The sequence below is a fragment of the Lissotriton helveticus genome, chromosome 5_1, assembly GCF_964261635.1.
Source record: "Lissotriton helveticus chromosome 5_1, aLisHel1.1, whole genome shotgun sequence".
Classification (NCBI taxonomy): Eukaryota; Metazoa; Chordata; class Amphibia; order Caudata; family Salamandridae; genus Lissotriton; species Lissotriton helveticus.
Window position 1 is genome coordinate 3,866,742 of NC_136065.1, and position 25,849 is coordinate 3,892,590.

The following is a 25,849-nucleotide window of genomic DNA, read 5'->3' on the forward strand; positions in this document are numbered from 1 at the left end:
TGGCACCAGCGTGCCTCCTGGCTCTCCTGTGACTCACCACAATGTGGGCTGGGAGCCTCGGGGCTTGGTAATGCAACTGTGCCCCCTGAGCCTCTCATGGGCTCTAAAATAAAAATTCCACGTTTAGGAGCCTCGGGGCTCACAGCAATGCCTCGGAGCCTCTCAGAGCTCTAAGAACAATGGGGCCTCGCTGGGGGAGCGGCACGCTGCCTGCTGGGGCCGCTGTACCCTCCCAGCACCCCTCGAGAAAATCGACCCTACTGGAGGAGGGGGCCGGGCACCGGCGGCCTCCCTCTCGCTCTGACTGCAATGGGCCCTCTAAACCGCGTGGGCTCTTAACAACCAGTTGCCGCCTTGGGGAGCCTCTCGGGCGTGCCAGCAAATCTGGCCCCTTCGGTGGAGTCCCCCTTCTGGGGACTCACAAAGCAACAACTGCTCCCCTCTCTCGAAGCAGCCCCTCACTCACCGGTCTGCTTCCCGGAGGCAGCTCTTTTCTCCGGCTGCGGGGCTCTCCCTTCGCTCTGGGAGCCCCGCGGTCAGACTTCTCCGGTTTCTCCGGTGCGGAGCGGCCCACGCGCTGGGTCAGGTGGAGGCGGGGTGGGCTCTCGTCCTTCTCCTAGATGGCCACGCACCCTCGGCCGCCGGCGGGCTTTTCCCGAGCACGGGAGCCCGGCGAGGGTGTCCCAAGTACTTCCGGCCGCCTTCCCTTCACTTCCAGGTTGCACCGCAGCCAATGGCAGCGCGGCCCTGGGGGCGGAGGCGGGCACAGCGCCGCAAGCGGTTCCCCAGCCGGCGACTTTTCTCGGGCAATATCCGGGGTAGGCTCCCGGGATAATTAAACAATGACAACGGGGTTGGCACACGGTAAAACGCGGCATGGGCAGCCGCGAAAGGAAAATAAAACTCTCCCAAGCGCTATAAGTAAAATAAAGCGCTCCCAGGCGCTATAAGTAAAATAAAGCGCTCCCAGGCGCTATAAGTAAAATAGAGCTCCAACAAAGTTCTTTTAGGCGGGCAGGGGGGCAAGGCTGGGCCCGGAGCCAGCTCACTGGGCCTCCAGCCAGGGAGGCAGTCCAAGTGGCGGTCCTCCTGGCGCCCAGCAGCAGCAGCAGCCGCCCCCCTCAGATAGGATCCTGGAAGAGAACAACATTTCTGGGGACACAGCCCCTTTTTATACAATTAAACGGGACACTCTTTGAGTAGCCGTGCGCTATATAAATCCCCAGTATAACATAACATAACAGGGTGGGGGAGAAACCAGTCGCAGCTGGTTTTGGAGCACTCTTGATGTGCTCAGCCCCTCACTCTATTCACTGGCAGGGTTAGGGACATTAGACGCACCACAGGGGGCGGAGCCAGCATTGTGTGGGGAAAGCCCAGCCCTATTCAGGACCCAGGTGCACCCTCCCTCACATCAGCATGCTAATCTCTCCATTCACCACCGGGGCAGACCCATCCAGACTCCTGGAACCAGGCTCACCAGCAAGCTCCAGCCAATTACACGCCAGCACCTTTACAGCACACGCACAGCCATGTCTAGAAGTGGCACTTCCACACTAGACACATACACGCCGCATACATCATTGCGCAGCATTCAATCACACGAGTCTGCACATACCAGACTCGAGCCGGCACACCCCATGCATCAAGAACTACCATGGGCACATACATTCCCCACACATTCCTATGGGAGGGCAGGCCTATCTCACCACATGCAGTCAGAGTGCGCACGCACTTTCCACTGGGACAAGTGCGCAGAAACCAAAAATCACCACCACCAGGTCACCATTAAAAGCAAAAAGTTTAGGGGTGAACCTGCCAGAAGAGCCAAGTCCAACAGAGACCTACGCAAGGGATCTATCACTACGTGACACCACTTCTGAAGCGTTTTATTTAGATCTAATAAAACTAGAAAGAGAGAACATTTGTTAAAAACTGCAAATGATATTGCAGCAGACGCTCATTTATAGAGCAAACGCTGTATATGTATTACGTGAATGCCGGCGCAGAAGCAGGATCACATATTTACAGGGTCCATGACTATCCAGACATGTTTCTGATATGGGGTTATTTAGATCATCTGAAACGCACTAAGGGTCTCATTTAAGAAGTGCATTTGAGAAGTGCTCCAGTCGCTCCCCTGGCGGGAAACAATATGCTGCCCTTGTTGATGAAAAGATGCAGCAGCTCGTCCTAATCACAGGCCAGTGGCGGCTGAGGGTGAGGGGGAACTGGGAAGGCAAGGGAGGGGGCTGAATGGCTGCTAAAAATACATCAATTGCAGCACATCAAGAAGGGTTGAAAGTAGTGCAAACAGAACCGCTGGAGCCAAGGTCAGGGGCGTGGCGCTGCTGCACCTTAATGCAAATAGATGATTTCTGCACCCACCTTTTCACTTTGCACGGATGACTTTGGCACACCCTTTTGATAATAGGTCCTACCTCTAGGAAGTTGTCCCTACAGAAGAGTGCTCAAGGAGAGGCAAAAAGACTGTTTTCATGCTTAGTTCATCCTTATCACAGAAGAACTACTGAGGGGCAGAAACTGAGCTGCTATGGTGTGCAAACGGTGTTACAACCATTAGAACCTCCCAACTGGGAACAAAGCTGCAGACTAGGCTCACTTTATGTGACTTCACCGGAATAATACACTTGATGAACGTGGTTTCAATATAGCGAATCCCAGGAATGGATCCATGTGTAGTGTACCAGGATTGATCTGGATGCCTGCAGCGTGAAACATGCTCGTGTCAGTGGTGCAGTGCCTGGACGGTAGCGCCACATGTCGATGATTACAGCAGTTATGTCAAAGATGCATGGGCATTCAGAATGCATGCTACTGAAAGAGGCCAGTCATGGGATGGGCATGCATGATGCTTTGCATTGATACCTGGGGCATTCATTAAAACAAAGTGAGCAAGGGTTGGATAGGCAAGAAAAATAAATAATTATATCATGCACTGGAAGGGATTTCTCTGTTGAGAGACCAAGGAATGTATCAGTCTTGCTTCCGCACTATTCCTTCCACTTCAAATATTTTCCCCTTCAGCTAATAAATAATAAGAGACTGCGAAGCCTGAATCGTCCTTGAACAAGTTATGCATCAATCCCTGTCAGCCCAGCCCTCCATGATCATGTATTACTTTTAGAAACATGAAATATGGCAGCAGATAAAAAGATCCGACTCTCACCTTGTAGCTCATTTTCTCACAGAGACCCAGAGTTTACCTTTGCTTTCGTACTACTATGGCCGTGAAATGTATTAATCCAAACCTGTTTTGAAATAATTCAGTTTACAGTTTTCTAAGACTTCTCTAGGATGCTCGAATATGTATTTGTCTTTAGGTTTTTGCCAAGAGCTGTGTTACTGGAAGGCCTCATTGTCCTAAGAGGTAAAAAAATGTGCTACACTTAAAAGATAAAGCAAGGCCTTGTGTGCTTTAGGAAACTTCATAAACTTAGTCTTACATCAGTGGGTGGTTGCCATCACTGAGAAGGCCCAGCCACCTAGCATGGCTATCCTCACCTTGAGATTTGAAGGATACAGTGATTTTATGACTTGAGAGCTCGAGGGTGGTGGTGCCTGGTTACTCGCCATCTGAGGGGAGCGTGCAAGGTTTTATGTACCAAGCATGAAGGTTCGAAAATCACTAACAGCCTGATTCATGAAAGACCCGTTTTGCGAGTCTATAATAGCGATTCATAAGGAATCGCTATTACAGACTCGCAAAACGGGATTCATGTAGGAATTGCAAAAAGAATTGCGATTCCTACACATTCCTTATTTACGATTAGCAAATTGCTAATCGCAAATAAGGAATACTCCCCATTCATTCCTATGGGCCAAAAGGCCCATAGGAATGAATGGGGAGTATTCCTTATTTGCGATTAGCAATTAGCTAATCGCAAATAAGATAGCGATTTAAAGGGTGCCAGGGGTGTCCAAAGGACACCCTGTAGCAACCCTTAAATGCAAGTTGAAACAGGTGTTGCGCACACACATGTCCAAAGGACATGAGTGTGTGCAACATGCAACTTAGAAAAATGCTTTTAAAAGCATTTTTCTAAGTTTTCGCTATTTACCACGAGGTTTGACCTCGCGGTAAATAGCGGGCCGAAATTGCGAATTCGCAATTTTTAAATGGATGATGAATTGCATTTAAGGAATCTCAAATAGAGATTCCTTAAATGTAATTCCTCGCAAAATAGCGAAATCGCTAGTACGATTTTTGCATTTGGGATGATTAATCCCAAATGCAAAAATAGCGCTCGCACAGGGCCAGATTCTCAGAATCTGGCCCTTTGCGAGCCGATTTCGGCTTGATGAATCAGGCTGTTATTGCTTGATAGGGAGCTAATGGAGTGAAGAGAAGGCAGGAGTCGCATGGTCCTGTCTGGCCGAACCTAACACCATTCTGGCCCAGAGTTTGGGACCAGCTGCACAGAATGAAGGCAGCAATCTTTAAGACAGATATACTGAGCACCTGCAGTGGCACAGCCCCTAAGAGATGAAAGGGTTCATGATCTGAACTTTATGAAAGGAGAAGAGCAAAGAATAAAAACAAGAGATGGCTATTACTTTAATTTGTGTACTGGCTGTTAAGACGTTGCCCGTTTCAAGTACCAATGTTGGGAGGGCCTTTTCACAGAGAAAAGTTTTCATGGGAAGGAAAGAGCGAGCGTGCATGACTAAAGACTCACTGAAGAAGTATTGTATGGGGTACTACATTCAGTTTGATTTGTAAATCTTATTTTGACCTCATATACACAGTATGTACACTGTCTATAGACCATGCACTAGCAGTGCAGAAAGCAAGCAATAATAAAAACAAAACATTCCATAAACACTGGAAAAACAGTTTCTGTTGTTTTCAATGGCGCACAAATGTGTCTTCACTGATAACCACAGTTTTTTTAAGGTACTGAAATCACTGGAAAACACTGAAAAAACTCCACCAGAATTTACAAAAAATAGAAATTGAAAACAGGAAAGCTTAATCATACTAGACTCCTCCCTCACCATGACCCGAACAGATCGATGCCATCTCCTCCTTGTGCTACAACGCCATCTGCATCCTTCGCAAGACCTTCAAGTGGATCCCCCACGAATCAAGAAAGACCATCACCCACGCACTCATTAACAGCAGACTGAACTACAGAAATGCTCTCTATGCCGGAATCAACAAATCCTTATTCTGTAAACACCAGACCATCCAGAACACCGCCGGCAGGCTCATCCTCGGCATCCCACGACATGAACACATCAACCAGAACCTACGACACCTCTACTGGCTCCCCGTTGAGAAGTGAATAACCTTCAAGGTACTCACTCACGCCTACAAATCCACAACACCGGACCCCAATACCTCAACAAAAGAGTCTCCTTCCAAGTACCCAAAAGAAACCTCCACTCCGTCGAACTCGCCCTCGCCGAAACCCAGAGCGTATGCAGAGCCAGAGCAGCAAAGACCTGGAACAAAGTCACACTCAACATAAGATGTTCCCTCACTCTGCACACTTTCAGAAAGAACCTCAAGACCTGGCTCTATGGCTGAATCGGAGCTGCATGACCTCCCCCCCCTCTGCCCTCCCCCAACCCCCAGGCATCTTGAGGCCCTTACTGGTGAGTAGCGCGCTTCACAAATCCCTGATTGAGTGAAAATCAAATCATCTAACTTTACCAAGCTGCAGGTGGACATGGAGATGGAGGGTCATCACTTGCCACAAACATGTATCCACCCACCATGGAGCACAGACTCCATGGTTCAGGATGATACATAGGAGATGGGACTCTTGAACATGCACTGCCCTAGATTGGAGTAGTGATACAACCTCACAACATTTGCAACAGGAGGATCACTTACCAAGACCTACTCAGAAGGAGATAGCAGCATGATGGACGAATCATCAGAGAGGAAGCTGAACTATATATCACCTGTATACATTCCAGCTGTCACTCACCAACACTCTGTGGATTACATTTAGGTAAAATGTAGAGGTGCATAACGTTTACCGTTAGTTGCAAACTGAACACACTCTTCTCTGGACATCCTCGGCTTGAAGGTGGAGTCTACATAGCCATAAATGTATGTGCTCCCAGATCCTCCAATGGAGAAGGGCTGGCGGATGAGCATTCCTCCGAGAGTCCCGTACACCTTGGCAAGGAAACACAGACATGTCAGTGCTGGTAAAATAAGCTCAAGCAAGTGCACCACAGAGCACAAGTAAACACACGTTCATCTTCCAGTAAATGTTCTGCAGTCGCCCCCTTTACCTCCCAGGGAACCATGGATATCACACGTGCATCTGCTCTCTAGAACCAAGTATTACAGGGCATTATTTCCATCACACTGCACATGTGAACTAAAAGGGGGGTTCCTAACTCATGCAGACACTTTTTTTTATAAAGACAAGGCATTAGACATTCCTCTTTTTAGGTCGAGCCTATAGCGGCAGCGCGCATGCGCTGCTCGCTTTGCGAGGCATGCAGTAATGGACTATGGAGTGGAAGCTCCGCCCACTCTCCACCCATCTTTTTAATTGGCTTGAGTTATTGTCTTTCGTAAATGCTGCCGTCTGATTGATTACGAGGCTTGTTAGTCCCTCATTATATCCATGTCGTCATTTGTAACCTCCCATGGCTACTGGCCCCTTTACTTTGAGTGTTACACAGTACGCCCCCTCCCGTTGTCTGTGATGCAATGCAATAGGTCTCGCGTAAGTGCGAGTCCTATTGCATTGCAAGTGCTTCTTTTATTTATGTTCTGTTGTGGCACAATTTTCTTTTTTGTTTGCCTCAAGCTGGGCAGCAGAGAGCATGCATGGAGGCTGCGGGAGAGAGTGAGCAGCTAGCTTTGCCAGCAAACACAGTGTAATGTGATGCATAAATCTGACTTCACTTTTCAGCTTTGCAGTTCTCATCTGGTCTTTGTTGTTGACACAGCGACTGCCGTGCTTTATCTTTTACCATGGCAACTGCACTTATTTTCAATTACCCCCTCACTTGGCACTCTGGGACCAAGGGCCAGAGAAAGTTCTGCATCTTATTGCGGTCAGACAAATGCCCACAAAGAAGTATTACAGCTCAACATGTGGATAGATTTCACTTGGAGACATTGGTTTATAGTGTTTGTCAGTCCGCGCTTCAAACAGGCCTGATAAGTCGAGCTGGTGTACGACCCCTCTTCATGTGTGGGCGGCACCCTAGAAGCACGAGCAGTTTGTGATGATGGAGAGTGTGGTTGGTGCTGGCAGTACTGGCACTCCGTCAGACCTTCTCAACCCCCTGCCGAAGCAGACTGTTCTCCTGCGGAGTATTAAGGCCCTTCTCAAGTCTGCACCCCTCTTTACTCGCGCCCCTGGTCCTGGGTGTGCCCTAATTCCTAAATCCACATACTGAGCTCTCAACACAGCTTGACGTCCTCCTGTGATGCTTGACACATGTTTCCCATCAAAAGATAAAATGTTCCACATTCCATTTAACACGCACCTTCCTCCCCTTTACCCCCCACACTCACATACACGTTTTTCTATTTTTCTTCTTTATTGCAAACATAAAACTGAAACTAAGCAAAAACTAAAATATTGGTTGGCTAGCAACCACCATATTTGGCTGCCCCGCCCTCCCACACCCCCTCTTATGGAGGCCGCGCAGCGGGCGCACCGCTGCGCGCCGAAGGTGCGCCAAAGGCAAGCCCATCCACGCCCGTCCGCGCCTGGACCGCGCCCAGCGCCAGAATCCCTGGACCCCACGCCCCACGCAACGCCAGACTGCACTACGACTTCAGCACCCTCCACGCACTCAACACTGGACGAGACCACCCCTGCTACCGGGCCACCCCGAAGCGGACCCAAGGGCTCTTCACCTGCCGGACTGCAGCTTTACCAGCATCCGGCCCGCCAAACCAGCAACCAGAGAACCCAACCACCTCCGCTGCATCCTCCTCAACACCCGCTCCGCCCGCAAGCACGCCATCGAACTCTGGGACCTCCTAGACTCCAGCGCTCCAGACGTCGCCTTCCTGACGGAGACCTGGCTGAACGTCACCTCAGCACCAGACATCCACTAAGCCATCCCACACGGCTACAAGATCTCCCGCAGAGACCGCACCAACGGAGTTGGAGGGGGAATCGCCATTATCCACAAGGACACCCTCAGAGTCTCGACCAACACCGACGACCCCCTCACCACTGCCGAGCACATGTTCTTCCAGATCCACACTGTTCCCAACACCACCCTCAGAGGAGCACTCGTCTACAGACCACCCGGACCACAGCCACAGTTCTGCGACACCATCGCCGACCTCGTCAGCACCCACGCCCTCGCCTCCACGGACTACATCCTCCTCGGGGACCTGAACTTCCACCTCGAGAACAACAACAACTCCACCGCCCTGATCGACAACCTCGCCAACCTCGGACTCAAACAGCTCGTAACGACACACACCCACGCCGCTGGACACACGCTGGACCCCATCTTCTCCACAAGCCCCCACGTCTCCTTCAAGCACACCACCGAACCCCACTGGACCAACCACAGATGCGTCCACTTCTCCTTCAGGAAACCCGCCACACACCACCACACCCAACAGCTACCACGCCGCTGCTGGGGCAAGGTCACCAAGGATCAAGTGACTACCACCCTCGCCCTGAGACCACCCGCCGACCCCACCGACCCAGACACCGCCGCGACCAACCTCAAACAATGGATCAACGACTGCGCCGACACCCTCGCCCCCCTCAAGACCTCCACAACCAACCACACCAACAAGAAAGCCGCCTGGTTCACCGAAGACCTCCGGATCTCCAAGCGCACCTTTCGGAAGCTGGAGAAGAAATGGCTCCACGACCGAACACCAGACAGCCACACAGCCCACAAAAGCACCACCCGCAGACACCACTAACTCATCAGGACCGCCAAGAGGACCGCCTAGACAACAACGCACACAACACCAAAGAGCTCTTCAGCATCGTGAAAGAATTCTCCAACCCCAGCTCCAACACCAACGACATCCCACCATCGCAAGACCTATGCGACTCCCTGGCCACCTTCTTTCACCGCAAGATCGCAGACATCCACGACAGCTTCAACTCCGACACCCCCGCACCCACGACCAAGTCCACCACCCCTGCGATCACCACCCGCACCCGCCGCCTGACCACCTGGTCCCACGTCAGCGACGAAGACACCATCAAAACCATGAACTCCATCCACTCCAGATCCCCATCTGACCCCTGCCCTCACCACATCTTCAACAAAGCCAGCACAACCATCGCACCCCACCTCCGGAAAACAATCAACAGTTCCTTCGAGACAGCAACATTCCCGGAAAGCTGGAAGCACGCTGAGATCAACGCTCTTTTGAAGAAGCCCAAGGCGGACCCCAAGGACCTCAAGAACTTCCGGCCCATCTACCTGCTCCCGTTCCCGGCAAAAGTGACAGAGAAGATTGACAACAAACAGCTAACCAGCTACCTCAATGACAACAACATCCGGGACCCTTCCCAATCCGGATTCCGCAGAAACCACAGCACCGAAACCGCCCTCATCGCCACCACTGACGACATCAGGATCCTGATGGACAAAGAAGAAACAGCCGTCCTCATCCTCCTGGACCTTTCAGCAGCCTTTGACACAGTCTGCCACCGAACCCTATCAGCACGCCTCCATAACGCCGGAATTCAAGAGAAGGCCCTGGCCTGGACCACATCCTTCCTCTCCGGCAGAAACCAGAGCGTCCGCCTCCCACCCTTCCGCTCAAAAACCACCCATATCATCTGTGGCGTCCCACAGGGATCCTCCCTCAGCCCGACGCTGTTCAATATCTACATGGCACCGCCCGCCCACGTCGCACGACAACATAACCTCAACATCATCTCCTACGCCGACGATACCCAGCTGATCATATCCCTCACCAAAGACCCCCACACCGCAAAAGCCAACCTCCACAGAGGAATGAAGGCCGTAGCCGACTGATGAAGGACAGCAGACTGAAGCTGAATTCAGACAAGATGGAGGTCCTCATCCTCGGACCCACCCCATCAGCCTGGGACGACTCCTGGTGGCCCACATCGCTAGGCACAGCCCCGGAACCCACAGACCACACACGCAACCTGGGGGTGATCCTCGATTCCACCCTCTCCATGACCAGGCAAGTCAACGCCGTCTCAGCGTCCTGATTCAATACCCTCCGAATGCTCCGCAGGATCTTCAAATGGATCCCCCCGACACGAGAAAAACCGTCACCCAGGCCCTCATCACCAGCAGACTCGACTACGGGAACGCCCTCTACTCAGGAACAACAACCAAGTTCCTGAGACGACTACAACGAATCCAGAACGCCTCAGCACGACTGATCCTCGACGTCCCCCGAAGCAGCCACATCACACCCCACCTGATAGGCCTGCACTGGCTCCCAGTCAACAAGAGGATCACCTTCAAACTCCTCATCCACGCACACAAAGCACTACACAACACCGGACCCACATACCTCAACAACCGACTCAGCTTCTACACCCCCACCCGAAGCCTCCGCTCAGCCAACCTCGCCCTCGCCACAATTCCTTGTATCCGGAAAACCACCGCTGGCAGCAGATCCTTCTCCTACCTCGCCGCCAAGACCTGGAACGCTCTCCCTACCAGCCTACAACAGACTCAAGTCCTGCTGGCCTTCAGGAAACTCCTCAAGACCTGGCTTTTCGATCAGTAGCAGCCCCCCCCACCCCAGCGCCTTGAGACCCTAACGGGTATGTAGCGCGCTTTAGAAATGCAGTGATTGATTGATTGATATGTATGGCAACTCCCCGTTTGGTATCCAGGAAATTGGGAAGGAGGGCTTTCAAAAGAAGGGCTTAATACCAAAAGGAAGGCAAACAGGCCAGAGTTGTATAGGACAATAAGTGCAATCATCCGGAGACTGGAACGGGAGAGAACTGAATACAAGTCTGTAATATGTTGACTAATAGGTACACCACAGGCAGCTACAATACAAGCTTACCTTGCAGGAAAATCCTGTTCATCAGTCTGTTTAATGTCTAATTAGGTGTCAATGTTTATTTATTAACGCTTAAGTGGCAAAAGTTTTGTAAGCACCACAATATTTGTCGGACGATATTCTGAAACCTTACTGGATGGATAGAGCACAGACAGCACCTGTAATTGCAGTACCTATGGAAGGTCCCCATATACATTAAACAGAGACAGCAGCTTGGCAACCCTACCACACAGAGAATAGATAAACTAAGAGCAGCAGGAGGGCAAAATTCTGATTATTTAACTCCAATTTCAAGTACAGCCAGGGTTGAAATGCTCCAAGCTTAGCATCTCTTTTAGTCTCCCTCGCCCTGCAACTTCAAAAATTTCTCGCTAAAAGGGACACCTTGTGCCACATCAGTGGGGCAGTAGGTCCATCTTTGGTTCAGGGACGGCTCCACTAGAAATGGTGGCCGACATGCAGAGCCGTTCCGCTAGTACTCCTACCTTTCTTACAGCCTTCAACACTGTGGTATTGACTTGGGCTGGACGTGACAATGCAAACATGATTCAACCAGCCCACCATATAACACCATGCATCATATTTTCCCTACACATAACCCCATTCACAAACACAATTCAACTCCAACTAATTCCACTCTACTCAATACTATATAAATACACCCCACATACATCCACTCAATGCCACATAACAATCCATATAAATATAGTCACACCATGCCACATAATTCCACTCACACCATGCCACACAGTTCCATGCCTTACAATTCAACTCCACAAATTGTAATTTCACACCACATAATTCCTCACAAAACTACAATTCAACTACACAACACAATTCCACTATACACCACCTATATCCAATTCACAACAGAGAATTCCACATTGTGCTACAAAATTCAACACCACATAATTCCACTCCACTTCATGCCACTGCATGACACACACTAGCACTCCACATAATTACATGCCACTCCATGACACACAATACCACTCCACATAATTACACTCCATAAAACACAATTCCACTTCACAGAATTCTAGTAGACTCAATGGCACATAATTACTATCCACATAATTCCACTGCACACCATGCCACATAACTCCAAAAGACAGAACTCCACTCAACACCACACAATTCCATGACAAACAATTCCAGTCCAACCCACATAAATCCAATTCACACCACATCTATCCACACCACTCCGTAACACATGACTAAAACACATTGACATTAACAATGCCAATAGCTCTCAAAAACACAAAGATATCCGTACAGTTCCAAGCCACACAATTCAACTCCACACATTTCCATTCCAATCCACACCACATAATTTGACACAAACCACATATTACAACTCAACAGCAAAATTACACAACATACCACATACATCAAATCCACATTGTGCCACAAAATTCAACAGCACACCAATTAATTAAACTCCACTACATATTACTGCACCAGACAAAATACCATTCCACATAATGACACTCCACAACACACAAAATCCCACTCCATATAATTCCAGGACACTCAATACCACATAATTACTGTCCACATATTTCCATTGCACGCCATGCCACATAATTCCACAACACAAATCCACTCCACACCACATAATTACATGCCACAGAATTACACAACTAACTAATCCAACCCACATAATTCCACTACACACCACATACATACACTCCATAACTCCTAGGTAAAAGACATTGGCCCAGATGAATCAAACAGAAATCCGCTGGCAAAGGGGCAGATTCTCAGAATCTGCCCCTTTGCGACCGGTATTTTTGCATTTGGGATGCATCATCCCAAATGCAAAAATCGCAAATTGCGAATTCGCTAAATTGCAATTGCTTGCATTTAAGGAATCTCAAATTGAGATTCCTTAAATGCAATGCATTAAAGTTTAAAAAATAGCGATTTCGCTAATAGGGCACGCAAATTACCATGAAGAACAACTTCATGGTAATTTGCAAAAACTTTGAAAATGCACTCAAGTGCATTTTTCAAAGTTTCATGTTGCGCACACACATGCCGTAAGGGCATGTGTGTGCGCAACATATGTGCACAGATAATTTCAGGGGTGTAACAGGGTGTCCTTTGGACACACCTGCACCCTTGAAATCGCGATCTCAATTTGCGACTCGCTATTTGCGAATCGCAAATTGAGATTGTCTTCCCATTCATTCCTATGGGGCTCTAGGCCCATAGGAATGAATGGGGAGGTATTCCTTAATTGCGACTCGCAATTAAGGAATTTTAAGAAATCGCAATTTTTTTAGCAATTTCTTGATGCATTGCATTGTGCGATTCCTGATTTGCGATTCCTTATTTTTCGCAAATAAGGAATCGCAAAATGTATGCTTGATGCATCTGGGCGATTGTCATTTACAAAACCAATAGCTCTAACTTAAACAAAAGCAAGACAGATTGCATTTCCAATGCTTGTTTTAATTGCAATCGCCAGAACCCCCCAGTGTAAATCACTACAGGAGGTTTTGCTACAAGGTCGTATCCCCTGGAAACTGCCTCTACAGTGAGAGCAGATGCCAGCCTGAGAACACAAAACCATGTTGTGGAAAAGTAAATTTTGCCATGTTCTGTGTCCCTACGTGTCCCCCATCTTATGTTATGTGTGCATGATTAATATGCATATGTATCCCCCATGTTTGATTAAAGACGCAATTACAGTTGTGTCCATCCCTAGTATGCCAGATCCCAGTTCTCGTGAATACTACGAATATCAGGCCTATGTAAAGTTACGTTGCCATGTTTCTCAGTGTGCACGTTATTTCATTGAAAAGTCCCCGTTCCTAGGCCTCAAAACGGCCCGGACACCAGATTCAGCTCCTGTCTCCTGAGCCCTCGCTGAGGAGCGATACAGCCCCCACCTGTATCCTCGACCCTTCACTTACTTCCTGCCTCGCAGTGCCCGGCTCGGCCTGGCTCTGCCTACGAGTCTGCCAAAAGTATGTTATGATTCTAGTTATCAGTCCAGCCCTCCTTCTCTGCATTCCTAAGCTACTGAATCGCATCAATAGTTTCCGTCATCGTCTAGCCTTTACGTCTCCATGTAAGAGAAATACTGTATTAATGGTCATTTAATATTCTTCATCACGCACTACATGTAGAATAATGCATGCTCCAGTCTTAGAGTCTGATAGCCTCTCCCCTCCTGACTTTTAGTTTATATCAACATGTTCTCTAAACATCAGATACTAGATATTGTTTAGGTACATGTCGCCCTGACTCTCCAGACTTCAGTCTCTGCTCCTAGCGCAGAAGTCATAGCCCCCAGCTTCTCCTAGTAACACGTCATTGTCAGTTTGCGCGCACCACTAGGTTAGAGGTCCCGGCTCCTTAGGTGGCCCCCTCCATGTTTCCGCCCCATTTATGACATATTCTGTTACGTTTACATCACATGTCTATGTATACGCCTCTTGTTACACCCACTTTCACCCTTATCTTTCGCGACTGCTATTGACCACACCCACTGCTCCGCCTACTGTATTCACTGTAATGCAACTGTTTTAGTATATATGCTTGTGTACTGTTATTAAAGTCAGCGCGCTCATTCCCTGTCCCCCCTGCAGGGCCCTGCCATCCTGTTCCCGTGCAGGTTGTCCTGTTCCTGTCCTTTATGCTGTATTAAACCTGCAAACTCCTACTACCTCGAATCTTGACTCTTATTTATTGAGCTATCTGTTATTGCTATGTCCAGTCAAACCTAGATCCGGTATTATTTATTTATATACCACATAATGGCGCCCAAATAGGGACTTGCCCTTTCCCCACGCGCCGGTGAAGCCACGCCGGCCCCCTGACCCTCTGCAGCCGTGACGGAACCATACCGTGCACGTGCAGATATTTCTGCTTCAAGTATCCCTCAGGCCCACGGAGGAGACGGAGGTGGCGGTCCAGCATCCAGACGAGGCGGTGGAGGAACGCGGCGAGTCCCGACCAGAGCCCAAGCCGAGAGTCCAAGGTCCGAGGTATCCGGAGGCCCACCCGTAACTGAAGTCCGAAGTTCGTCCGTCCGGCGTCGAAGCAGTCCAGTCCAGTCCGAGGCCTTCCGTTCTTGCTGCCCGGTGAGTACCGTTGCTGGGGTAGTATCTAGACAGGGTCAATTTAATTGTCTCTGGTCCGTGGGTTTTGGTGGTACACAGACCCAAAACGAAGTGTCCACTTCAGTGGATGCGGGTCCTGACGTGTCTCTTTATGAGACCGGTAAGTTTCGTACTGTTTTAGCAGTGCATCTAGTTTCTGTTCTAGTCAGTTCTGTTCTCGAGAAGATTCATGTATTCTGTTTTCAGTATTCCAGGTAGTATTCTGTTCGAACTGTTATTTTAAAATGTCATTCATGTATTTTAATGTCGTGGTGTAATTATCGTGTTCATTGTGTATTGTATTGTGTCTAGATTACAGTTCAGTCATGCCTTTATTTTCTAAACTACGTCAGTTAAAAACCAGAAAAGGTCTGTTAGAAGCAGCAGTTCCTGTCCCGCCTAGGGACAGTCCAGGTCATTTTATGTATCAGAAGCATGGCATAAGTGCCATATTATATCTAGATTTATGGGTAGAGTATACCAAACAGTTAGAAGAAAAGTATAGATGGCCCGTATCAGGCACATGGGATGCCGAGTGCATCATGCGAGTAGAAGAAGCATTATGGAAAAAGAAAGCCAGACAGTCACAGAAAGATGCCATCGAGTTATGGCGCAAAGAATCTCATAAAAGAACCGAAAAAGAAATCAGAAAGTCAGAACTAAGTAGAGAATCCTTAGAACGAGCCCAAGAAAGGGAATTAATCGAGATAGGTGAACGAGTCAAAACCGAACAGTCAGACAGACAGAGGCATGCCCTCATTAAGGGTATGTATCCTCTTCTTGCCGAGGGCTTGCCAAAAGCGACCCCGGAGGCATCCAGTAATTTTCCGCCACCCTTAGTTCCGACCAAGCTACGTCACAAACCGACCGCAGCTGATATTTTTATTTCGTCCTATTTGGACGACACAGTCCCAGAATATGCAAATCCTGTTCCGCCAGCTCCTGTAAATAATGTAAATCCTGCTCCTCCAGTCACCGGAGTACCTGTTACGGTACCCCCGGTCCAGCCCGCGTTACAATTTCCCACCGCGCCAGTACGAAGAGTATCAGTCGACGATTCCAATATAGGGGCCGCAGGAGGAGGTCCTCCTGGTACCCCGCCACCACACCAACGAGTAACGTTAGTCGAGTTACATGAAAGTGCGTTACAGCGTACGCCCAAATATAAGTCCGTTGCAGAAATCCGACGAGCTCTTACTGAATGCCGCTATGATCCAGTTGCAGGTGATGATAGTACGGTTATATATTCCATACGTGTAAGACGGGTGACCGGGTATTTGGACACCCTACCGAATATGAAAGAAGATCTAGACAGAATATATCGTTTCATCCGTACAGGGGATGATCCAGAAAGTATTGGCGAAGCCATGTCTCAAAGGAAAGCTGAGATCCAGCTCATGATATTAAAATTTCTGATTAATTGTTTAATAAGAGAACAAGATTCTCCGACTAAAGATCCGGCCGAAATGAGAATCCTGACAAGGTGGAGTGATAATATAGCCGAGGGTAAGCACAGAACCATCAGTAGTATAGAGAGTATGTACAAGAAAATTCGTAAAGAAATAATAAGGTTACACGAGAAACGTAAAGCAGCACAAGTAAGCGAGAAGGAGAATGACTCTTCTACTGAAGAGGTAGACGACGAGAATCCCACCAGAATAGCGTATGTAGGAAAATCTAGATTTCCAGACCGCCATTTACGCCTAGAACACAAGTCAGTTTTTCATCACCCAGCACCAGAACAAGGTTCTCTAGAACAAGTATTTCAAGCTATCGATCATATTCTGAAATCACGAATCGGTTATAGTGAGTTAAGTACTATGCATGAACAAGAACTAGCCCGATCAGCAGTCCGATGGATTACTGATTCTACCACTTTTCCAGATGAAATAGTGGCACAAATGTTTCTGAAACTGCCCCCAGCCGAGCAACGACTGGTGAGTATGTATATGATCCAGCACCTCATCACATTGTATGAGGGTCAACATTCTGATCCAGGTCCGTTACATGATGTCCTGAACGAGTTACTCCAGTATAGATGGAAAGGTTTAGGTACCGATTTAATTAGTGTCATTCTAGAACAGCGCCACAAATATAGAACGTTCCTGAACCCGCATTTTGTTCATGTCTCACCTCCAGAAAGTAAACCGTTTTACATAGATAGACAGAATCCGTTACGAGAAGTACACCCAGTCAGGACAGCAGATGGTGAAATGCAACGAGTGTTTGTTTACACTCCGATTACAAAGATGGAACTCTTAGAGATGAAGAAATTAATTCCCTGTCATGACAAAGATCCAGCAGGGTTCCACCGAGAATTAAAAGACATGCTCCGTATGGGAGAATACACGTATCCGGATATAATTAAAATGCTAAAAGTCCTATTGCCCGCAGGGGTATATGAAAAACTCAAGGAAAAAGAATGGGAGGTGGGAGAGAAAAAGATCGATTGGGCAGTTCTAGAAGCTGAAGATAAGATACGAGTACCAGGTACCGGTCTTGGAGAGAAATGTAAAGAATTACCTGAACTGTTAATACAAGTTTTGCCAAGATTATTAGCCACTAAAAAGGAAGACTGGGATGCAATCTCAGCCTGTAAACAGAAACAAGACGAAGATACTAGTGATTTTTATTCTAGATTTGAGAAATGCTTTATTATAAACAGTGGGAGAATACACGTATCCAGATATAATTAAAATGCTAAAAGTCCTATTGCCCGCAGGGGTATATGAAAAACTCAAGGAAAAAGAATGGGAGGTGGGAGAGAAAAAGATCGATTGGGCAGTTCTAGAAGCTGAAGATAAGATACGAGTACCAGGTACCGGTCTTGGAGAGAAATGTAAAGAATTACCTGAACTGTTAATACAAGTTTTGCCAAGATTATTAGCCACTAAAAAGGAAGACTGGGATGCAATCTCAGCCTGTAAACAGAAACAAGACGAAGATACTAGTGATTTTTATTCTAGATTTGAGAAATGCTTTATTATAAACAGTGGCTTGAAGACGAGTAGCGAGTCATACCCTCATCTTTTTGTTACTAAATTAGTCGAGAATTCAAGTCCACAAGTTAAGAATCGAGTTTTGAAAGTCGAAAGTACATGGCAAGCTAGTACCCCGTCCCAGATGTTACAGATGCTCCAATATCACCAGAATAGAATCAGAGAAGAGCAAGATCATGAAAGAAAACGTATGAAAGACACGAAAATGAAAGTACTAGTTGCACAATCTGTTACACAAGACAGTCAGAAGAGGGGTACGAATCAAGCCAGTCATCCTGCAGCTCCCGTTAAAGGGACATGCAATTATTGTAAACAGCCAGGTCATTTTATAAACGAGTGTGCAGTTCTGAAACACAATATAGCTACTGGTAAGACTAAAGAAAGACCACGTCCGCCTAGACAAGAACAAGTTTCACAGACTTCTCAGCCACAGAATGCACAACAGACAGTTCCAGCACCGCAGCCTATTGCTGCAACACAGCATGTTACACAGCAGATGTACCAGTATGCACAGTCCGAGTATCCAGAGTATCAGCCATATTCATGAAACAGCCTAGAGAGGGAGGTAGGCTTGCCTCTCATCGAGATTCCTGTAGATCAAGAAGGTCCCTATGTTCATAGTCAAGTACTAGGGAAAGACAGAAAGTTTCTGATTGATACAGGGGCAAGTAGGACGACCATCAGTCACGCCGAAGTTCCAGGGGCTCCGCTCTCAGGCTCTAGAAATGTTTCCCTTGGATTTTCAGGAAAGCCTATTGTAAACGAGATATCTAAGCCAGTTACTCTAGCAGTAGGTCCATTGTCCCGCACTACTGATCTATTACTTACGAAGTCATGTCCAGAAAATCTGTTAGGTATTAAAACACTGAAAGAATTAGGTGCAGTTATTTGCTGCTCCCCAGAAGGAATACGACTGTTTCTACGTGACTTCAAGGGTCACTATGTATTACGAGATTTTGACCCGAGATTGTCCAATGTTCCGCAGCATCTATGGGCGCAAGGTCCAACTGATGTAGGTTATATGCAAATCACACCCCATCGTGTGACTCTCAAACCAGGTGTAGTGTTACCACGAATCAGACAGTACAGATTGCCACCTGAGGCTGTAACAGCCTTATCCAAAATTATTGACGAGCTCATCGCTCAAGGAGTAGTTGTAGAAACTGACTCCAATGTATGTAATTCTCCGATCATTCCAGTCATGAAACGTACTGATCCAAATGCACCCCCAGTATATCGATTAGTGATTGACCTTCGAGAACTCAATAAATGTATTATTCCTCAGTACCCAGTTGTCCCAGATATCTCTTCCCTATTGACAGCCATTGATTCCGAAGCCTCATTTTTTACAGTCATAGACCTCAAGAACGCGTTTTTCAGTGTCCCCATTCATCCAGACAGCCAGTTTCTTTTCGGATTTTGTTTAAATGGAAGGAGCTACCAATTTACACGAGCTCCTCAAGGTTTCACAGAAAGTCCTAGTATTTACAGTCAAGCACTTAAGAGACAACTAGACAACATTCACATGCCAACTGACACTGCCCTGCTCCAGTATGTCGATGATCTACTGATCACAGCCCGTTCTGAACGTGCTTGCGAGCGAGCATCCCTTACAGTCTTGTATTTCCTTGCCGAGATGGGGCACAAGGTGTCCCCTTCGAAGCTTCAATTCTGTGTCCAGCAAGTGATCTATTTAGGCCACTTGCTGTCCAAGTGGGGTAGGCAGTTGACACCAGACCGTATCCAGTTAATAGCGAGTCTTCCTCAGCCCAAGACCCAGAAGGAGGTACGTGCTTTTATCGGCCTTACTTCTTATTGCAGACAATGGATTCCTCAGTATGCATTTCTAGCCAAGCCACTGATACAGTTAATGACACAGGAGGCAGCCGTATCGACTGTCCTCCCTTGGACATCTGAACATACACTTAGTTATAATGAGTTAAAGAAAGCCTTATGTCAAGCTCCTGTTCTAGCTACACCGAACTACAGTAAGCCTTTTACACTTTTCGACCCCACTCGAGATGTCATAGATATCCAGTTACATGCTACTCCCGATGAAATCAAGAAATGGTCCGAACAAGGAGGGGTCCAGACAGATCAGGGATGGGTAACGAAGGGTAGAGCCACATGGTTTCTCCCCGACTCTATGGTTCAAGTCATTATCAATACCGCACATAGTCCAGCACATTTAGGAGAAAAAGCTATGTTAGATAGTATCCAGAACATTTGGTTCAACAAGCATTTACGAGCTGCAGCCAAGCAGAAAGTCCGTACCTGTATGATATGTTGCCAGTTTAATCCAGGTAAAAGTGTCCCGGTGGAACAAGGTGGATTCCAGCCCCCTGACCACCCTTTTGAAGTCCTCCAGATGGATTATATTCAGATGGAGCGATGTCGAGGTTTCAAGTATGTCCTTGTAGTTGTATGCGCTTTGTCCAGGTGGACAGAAGCATATCCAGTCCCAGATTACACAGCCGCGACCACTGCCAAGCAGTTGGTTCGTGAATTCTTCCCCCGTTATGGACTCCCTAGGGTCGTGTATTCTGACAACGGCCAGCCATTCTCATCTGAACTCATGAAACATGTTTCCCTTTTGTTAGGGTACCAGTGGAAGTTCCATTGTGTACGCCATCCTGAAGCAGCCGGTCTCGTAGAGAGACATAATCAGACCCTGAAAATCCGCATCGCCAAAATATGTAAAGAGAAAGGTGTGGACTGGCTAGTAGCTCTGCCAGTCGCTTTGTTTTATATGCGCATGGTCGCACATTCCAGATCAGGTCTGTCCCCGTATGAGGTCGTATTCGGCCGCCCCCCTAATATGTGGGGTACACCTAGACCCCGAAGTATTACCGATGTTTCAAGTAATATGCTGACAGATTACCTAGCTTCCTTGATGTCTGCCCTACACTCTTGTCGTTCACAGGTTGCCGCCGCATTTCCAGACAATACCGAGGTGGCACCGCATGAAATCGTTCCCGGATGCATGGTTCTTGTGAGGAACTTTGATCGTTCAAGTCCGCTGGAGCCTCGCTGGAAGGAGCCAAAACAGGTCCTCCTGGCCACCCGTACTGCCGTCAAGCTGGAAGGCAGGAAGGGCTGGGTCCACCTGTCTCATGTGAAAAGATTTTACGGACTAAAGACTGTTTCCAAGAACATTTCCGAGGATTTTAAAAACTGCCAAAGTACTATTCTCAAGGACTGTCCCGCAAAAGACAATGATACAGATTCCTCCCTGTTAGAGAAAACTCCGCAGCAGGAGTACAAGCTAAAATTAAGGTCTAGTAAAATAAGTCAGCCAGTTTGATTGTCTAAGTCCTCCCCTAGGTGAAACGGTTAGACCGGTTTCTGACATGTATATAATAGACCCCCATAGTGAGAGAGTTAGTCAAAACTCAATCCGATGTATCGTTTTTCTAAGTTTCATATTGTTTTTCAGCCTTATGTTTACCTGCATAAGTTATGCATTTTATTTGTGTTTTCCAGTTTCTCATGTAAATAAGTCTTCTATTGCTACAGTAGAGCACACGTTTAGTGATCTACCTCCTCATGAACTCTCATATCGTCTTGCTATGCGTAATAATTCCTTTATCCGCATGTTACATTATTCACACCAGACCAGCAATGCCACTAATTGTTGGGTGTGTGGTCGACTCCCCCCTTTCCAGACACCGAAGGGAGTTCTGCCACTCTTTCCTTATCCATTTTCACATAACGGTTCATGTGGAGCATGGTCCACGTTAACGTCATCCTCAACAGATATGTCTTTTCTTAACAGTACATGTTTTCCAGACAAGCAAGGTCTTCCCCACAGAACAGGGTTAGATCTAGAAAATGAAGTTTATAATTTAGGTAATTATTCTTCGAATTTCATGGTCCTGAATGTTCAGTCTGATACTACTCCAGACTTACCTGCTATGTCAGTACTACCAGTTAAAGGTGAATTATGTGTCCGAAAGAATGGTTCCGTACATGTAGGCCATAGTGATTGTACTACTATTGTCAAGTATAGTGACAGTAGGAAATCTATTTTCAAAGCTTCACGTCATTCTTATTTTGTTTGTGGTCAGACCGCATATGTTCGTCTGCCCCTCGATTGGGAGGGTACCTGTTACATTGCCTTCCTACTGCCACCAGTTTTTCTAGCCCCACCTGACTACCATAGGAATTCCCACCTAGTACATACTAGACACAAGAGAGACCTCCCGATTGTCGATTATACTGAAACTGCTCTAGAACAATACATAGATATCAATAAAGGTGTCTTCCCTTATTTAGGTACTGTTGTGAATAGTAAGCTGATACGTAGATTAACCAGAACCCTTGAAGCAGTAGTGACTGAGACTACTTCTGCTCTAGGTAACTTAACCGAAGAGCAATCCTTTATGAGAATTGTCGTGCTCCAGAATCGTCTCGTCCTTGACGTCATACTGGCCGATAGGGGCGGGGCATGTAGAGTCATCGGATCTAGTTGCTGCATTTTCATTCCTAATAACGCACCGTCTGTTTATTCAGCTATAACCAGACTCCATAATATTGCCCATATGTTACACCAAAATCCAGGCACCTGGACATGGTCCGGTTGGTTCTGGAATATAATTTCCGCCTGGGGATGGAAAGTATTGTCCTTTCTAGGTATTGCAGTAGCGATCATATTCAGTTGCTGCCTCTGTTTACAATGTGGCCCTGCGATTTGTGGCATCTGTGCTACCTCTTGTATTCCTAGTCCCAAGTCCCGTCCTAGATCCCGTTCCAAGAAAATTCAAGACGAACAAATGATACTGTATGAAATGATAGATGGTATCATGAATATTGATGTTTCCTGATGGAAACGTAGTGACAAGGAGGGAATGTGGAAAAGTAAATTTTGCCATGTTCTGTGTCCCTACGTGTCCCCCATCTTATGTTATGTGTGCATGATTAATATGCATATGTATCCCCCATGTTTGATTAAAGACGCAATTACAGTTGTGTCCATCCCTAGTATGCCAGATCCCAGTTCTCGTGAATACTACGAATATCAGGCCTATGTAAAGTTACGTTGCCATGTTTCTCAGTGTGCACGTTATTTCATTGAAAAGTCCCCGTTCCTAGGCCTCAAAAGGGCCCGGACACCAGATTCAGCTCCTGTCTCCTGAGCCCTCGCTGAGGAGCGATACAGCCCCCACCTGTATCCTCGACCCTCGATCCTTCACTTACTTCCTGCCTCGCAGTGCCCGGCTTGTGTACTGTTATTAAAGTCAGCGCGCTCATTCCCTGTCCCCCCTGCAGGGCCCTGCCATCCTGTTCCCGTGCAGGTTGTCCTGTTCCTGTCCTTTATGCTGTATTAAACCTGCAAACTCCTACTACCTCGAATCTTGACTCTTATTTATTGAGCTATCTGTTATTGCTATGTCCAGTCAAACCTAGATCCGGTATTATTTATTTATATACCACAATGTAACAAACCTTAGGAACCCGTAACAGAGATAACAACATACAGAGGGTGGACCTCCGGGTTCCAAGTAACATCTAGACAACTTGAGCTTTTCTCTGGTGGTCTGTGACGTCTCTGAAATAACTAAGTGAAACAGAATTGACACCTACCCATCTATGGTTCTATGTATTGTCCCTGGTACCCCCGTTTCTGATAAAGACTTTTCGCCGCAGCTTCCTCACCTTTTGAATATTCCACAGATGTCAGAATGGATCCAGGATTTTTTTAATTACACCTGTATATATGGCAGATCTTTTGACTGGGTGTGAGTGTTTGATTGGTTCAGATGCTCCGTCCATCACCGCCCCCTTTTGTACCGCTTTTGGCCGCCATAAGTGTGGCAGGGTATGCTCAGACGTGAGTCCCTTGCTCACTTTGCCACTGGATTCAAGCAAGCCGGGCTGAAGACGGCTGGAATGCCAGAAACCGGTCCTCGGAAGCTTGTTTCTGGTCCAGGAAAGGCATGGCTTGGCAGTTCGGGTTGGACTGTTCCCATGAGGCACAGGGTCAGACTGATTTGCATACGGCCATGTCTGAACTGGGGTGGCAGAGTGGGCTAAAGAACGGTGATGGATTAAACCCAGATCTTTTGACTGGGTGTGAGTGTTTGGTGGGTTCAGATGCTCCGTCCATCACCACCCCCTTTTGTACCACTTTGTTCGCCATAAGTTGGCAGGGTATGCTCAGACGTGAGTCCCTTGCTCACTTTGCCACTGGATTCAAGCAAGCCGGGCTGAAGACGGCTGGAATCCCAGAAACCGGCCCTAGGAAGCTTGTTTCTGGTCCAGAAAAGACATGGCTTGGCAGTTCGGGCTGGACTGTTCCCATGAGGCACAGGGTCAGACTGATTTGCATATGTCCATGTCTGAACTGGGGTGGCAGAGTCGGCTAAAGAACGGTGATGGATTAATCCCAGATCTTTTGACTGGGTGTGAGTGTTTGATTGGTTCAGATGCTCCGTCCATCACCACCTCCTTTTGTACTACATTGAGTTTCAGGCAAGAGAACACAATCCATTTGGCTACCTTATCTAGGCAACAGCCTAGGCCACCGGATGACTTTCCGGATGGTTTAAGTTCACCACGAGCTGTGTGTCATCGGCATAGGTAACTATTTTTATGCCAAATGCATGGACTATCTCTGCCAATGGACTCATGGAGACATTAAACAGTGTGGGGCTCAGGGAGGATCCCTGAGGCACACTGCAGCTGAGGGACATACGTTTAGACATTATAGCTCCTTCAAAAACCTGAAAGGACCTGTCTTCTAAGAAGGACTGTATCTATGTGATGACACCCCCCGTCACCCTAAGACTTCTGAGTCTACGAGTCAACGTGTTATAGTTGACGGTGTCAAATGCAGTGCCGAGGTCCAGGAGAATAATAGCCGCCGTACCACCTTGATCCAGTATTCCCCTGGACTCCTCAATCACTACTAAAAGAGCGGTTTCCGTCCCATGTTGGGGACGAAAGCCTGTCTGAGAAGGGTGAAGAAGCTTGTTGGATTCCAAAAACCCGGATAAGACCGAGTTGACGTGCCTCTCCAGGATTTTACTAAGCATCGGGAGGAGGGAGATGGGGCGATAATTCCCCAGATTATCCCAGTCAAGATTTGGTTTTTTAAGAAGAGTTTTCACCTTCGCACATTTCCATGCTGGGGGAACCACTCCAGTGGAGATGAAAGCATTGACCAATTCAAGAATTACTGAATGTCCCCGCAACTGAGGTCAGAGAATGAGGAGGGACGGGATCCCTAGGGGAGACTTATTTAACACGGGCTGTGATGGCTTCTAATGTTTTACGGTCAAACAGAGGGATCTGTTCCAGCACAGCTTGGGTACAATAGGATGGGACAGTGGTAGGAACCAGGTCTTTATGGCACAACCCGAGTTTCTGAATCCTTCAGTGATGCCGCACCAGGTCAAAGAGTTCTGCGCAGCCGGCAGCAGAGTTCTGAGCTCCTACTCTCTGGACACCAACCGACTCATTCTGTTGCACTCTATGAGCCCATCTTACCTGTCTCCTACCTAGACGCCGCTTCCAGCGCCATGACTTATCTTGGGCACATGGATGCCAGTCAACATAATTTGAAGTGACGCCACCCCACCCCTCGATGTACCGCCACTTGCACATCCACATGGTCAACAACACTACCTCTATTCTCTTTTAGGACCAGACTAAGGCAATTAATATAATCCGGGTATGAGGTCACTCACTGGTATGAAGACTTAGTTACAGAAGCTAATGGCCTTGACACCTCCTCATAGATGACA

At 47.6% G+C, this 25,849-nt stretch overlaps 1 protein-coding gene across 1 annotated transcript in view; it reads right to left on the reverse strand.

The window, feature by feature from the left end:
* Positions 1-25,849, reverse strand: part of LOC144752883 (proteasome subunit beta type-9-like) — a 193,208-nt gene that overhangs the window by 55,691 nt on the left and 111,668 nt on the right. The window contains exon 4 of the mRNA XM_078640712.1: positions 6,013-6,154. Within this exon, the coding sequence (XP_078496838.1) occupies positions 6,013-6,154 (142 nt within the window). The remainder of the gene's footprint in view (positions 1-6,012; positions 6,155-25,849) is intronic.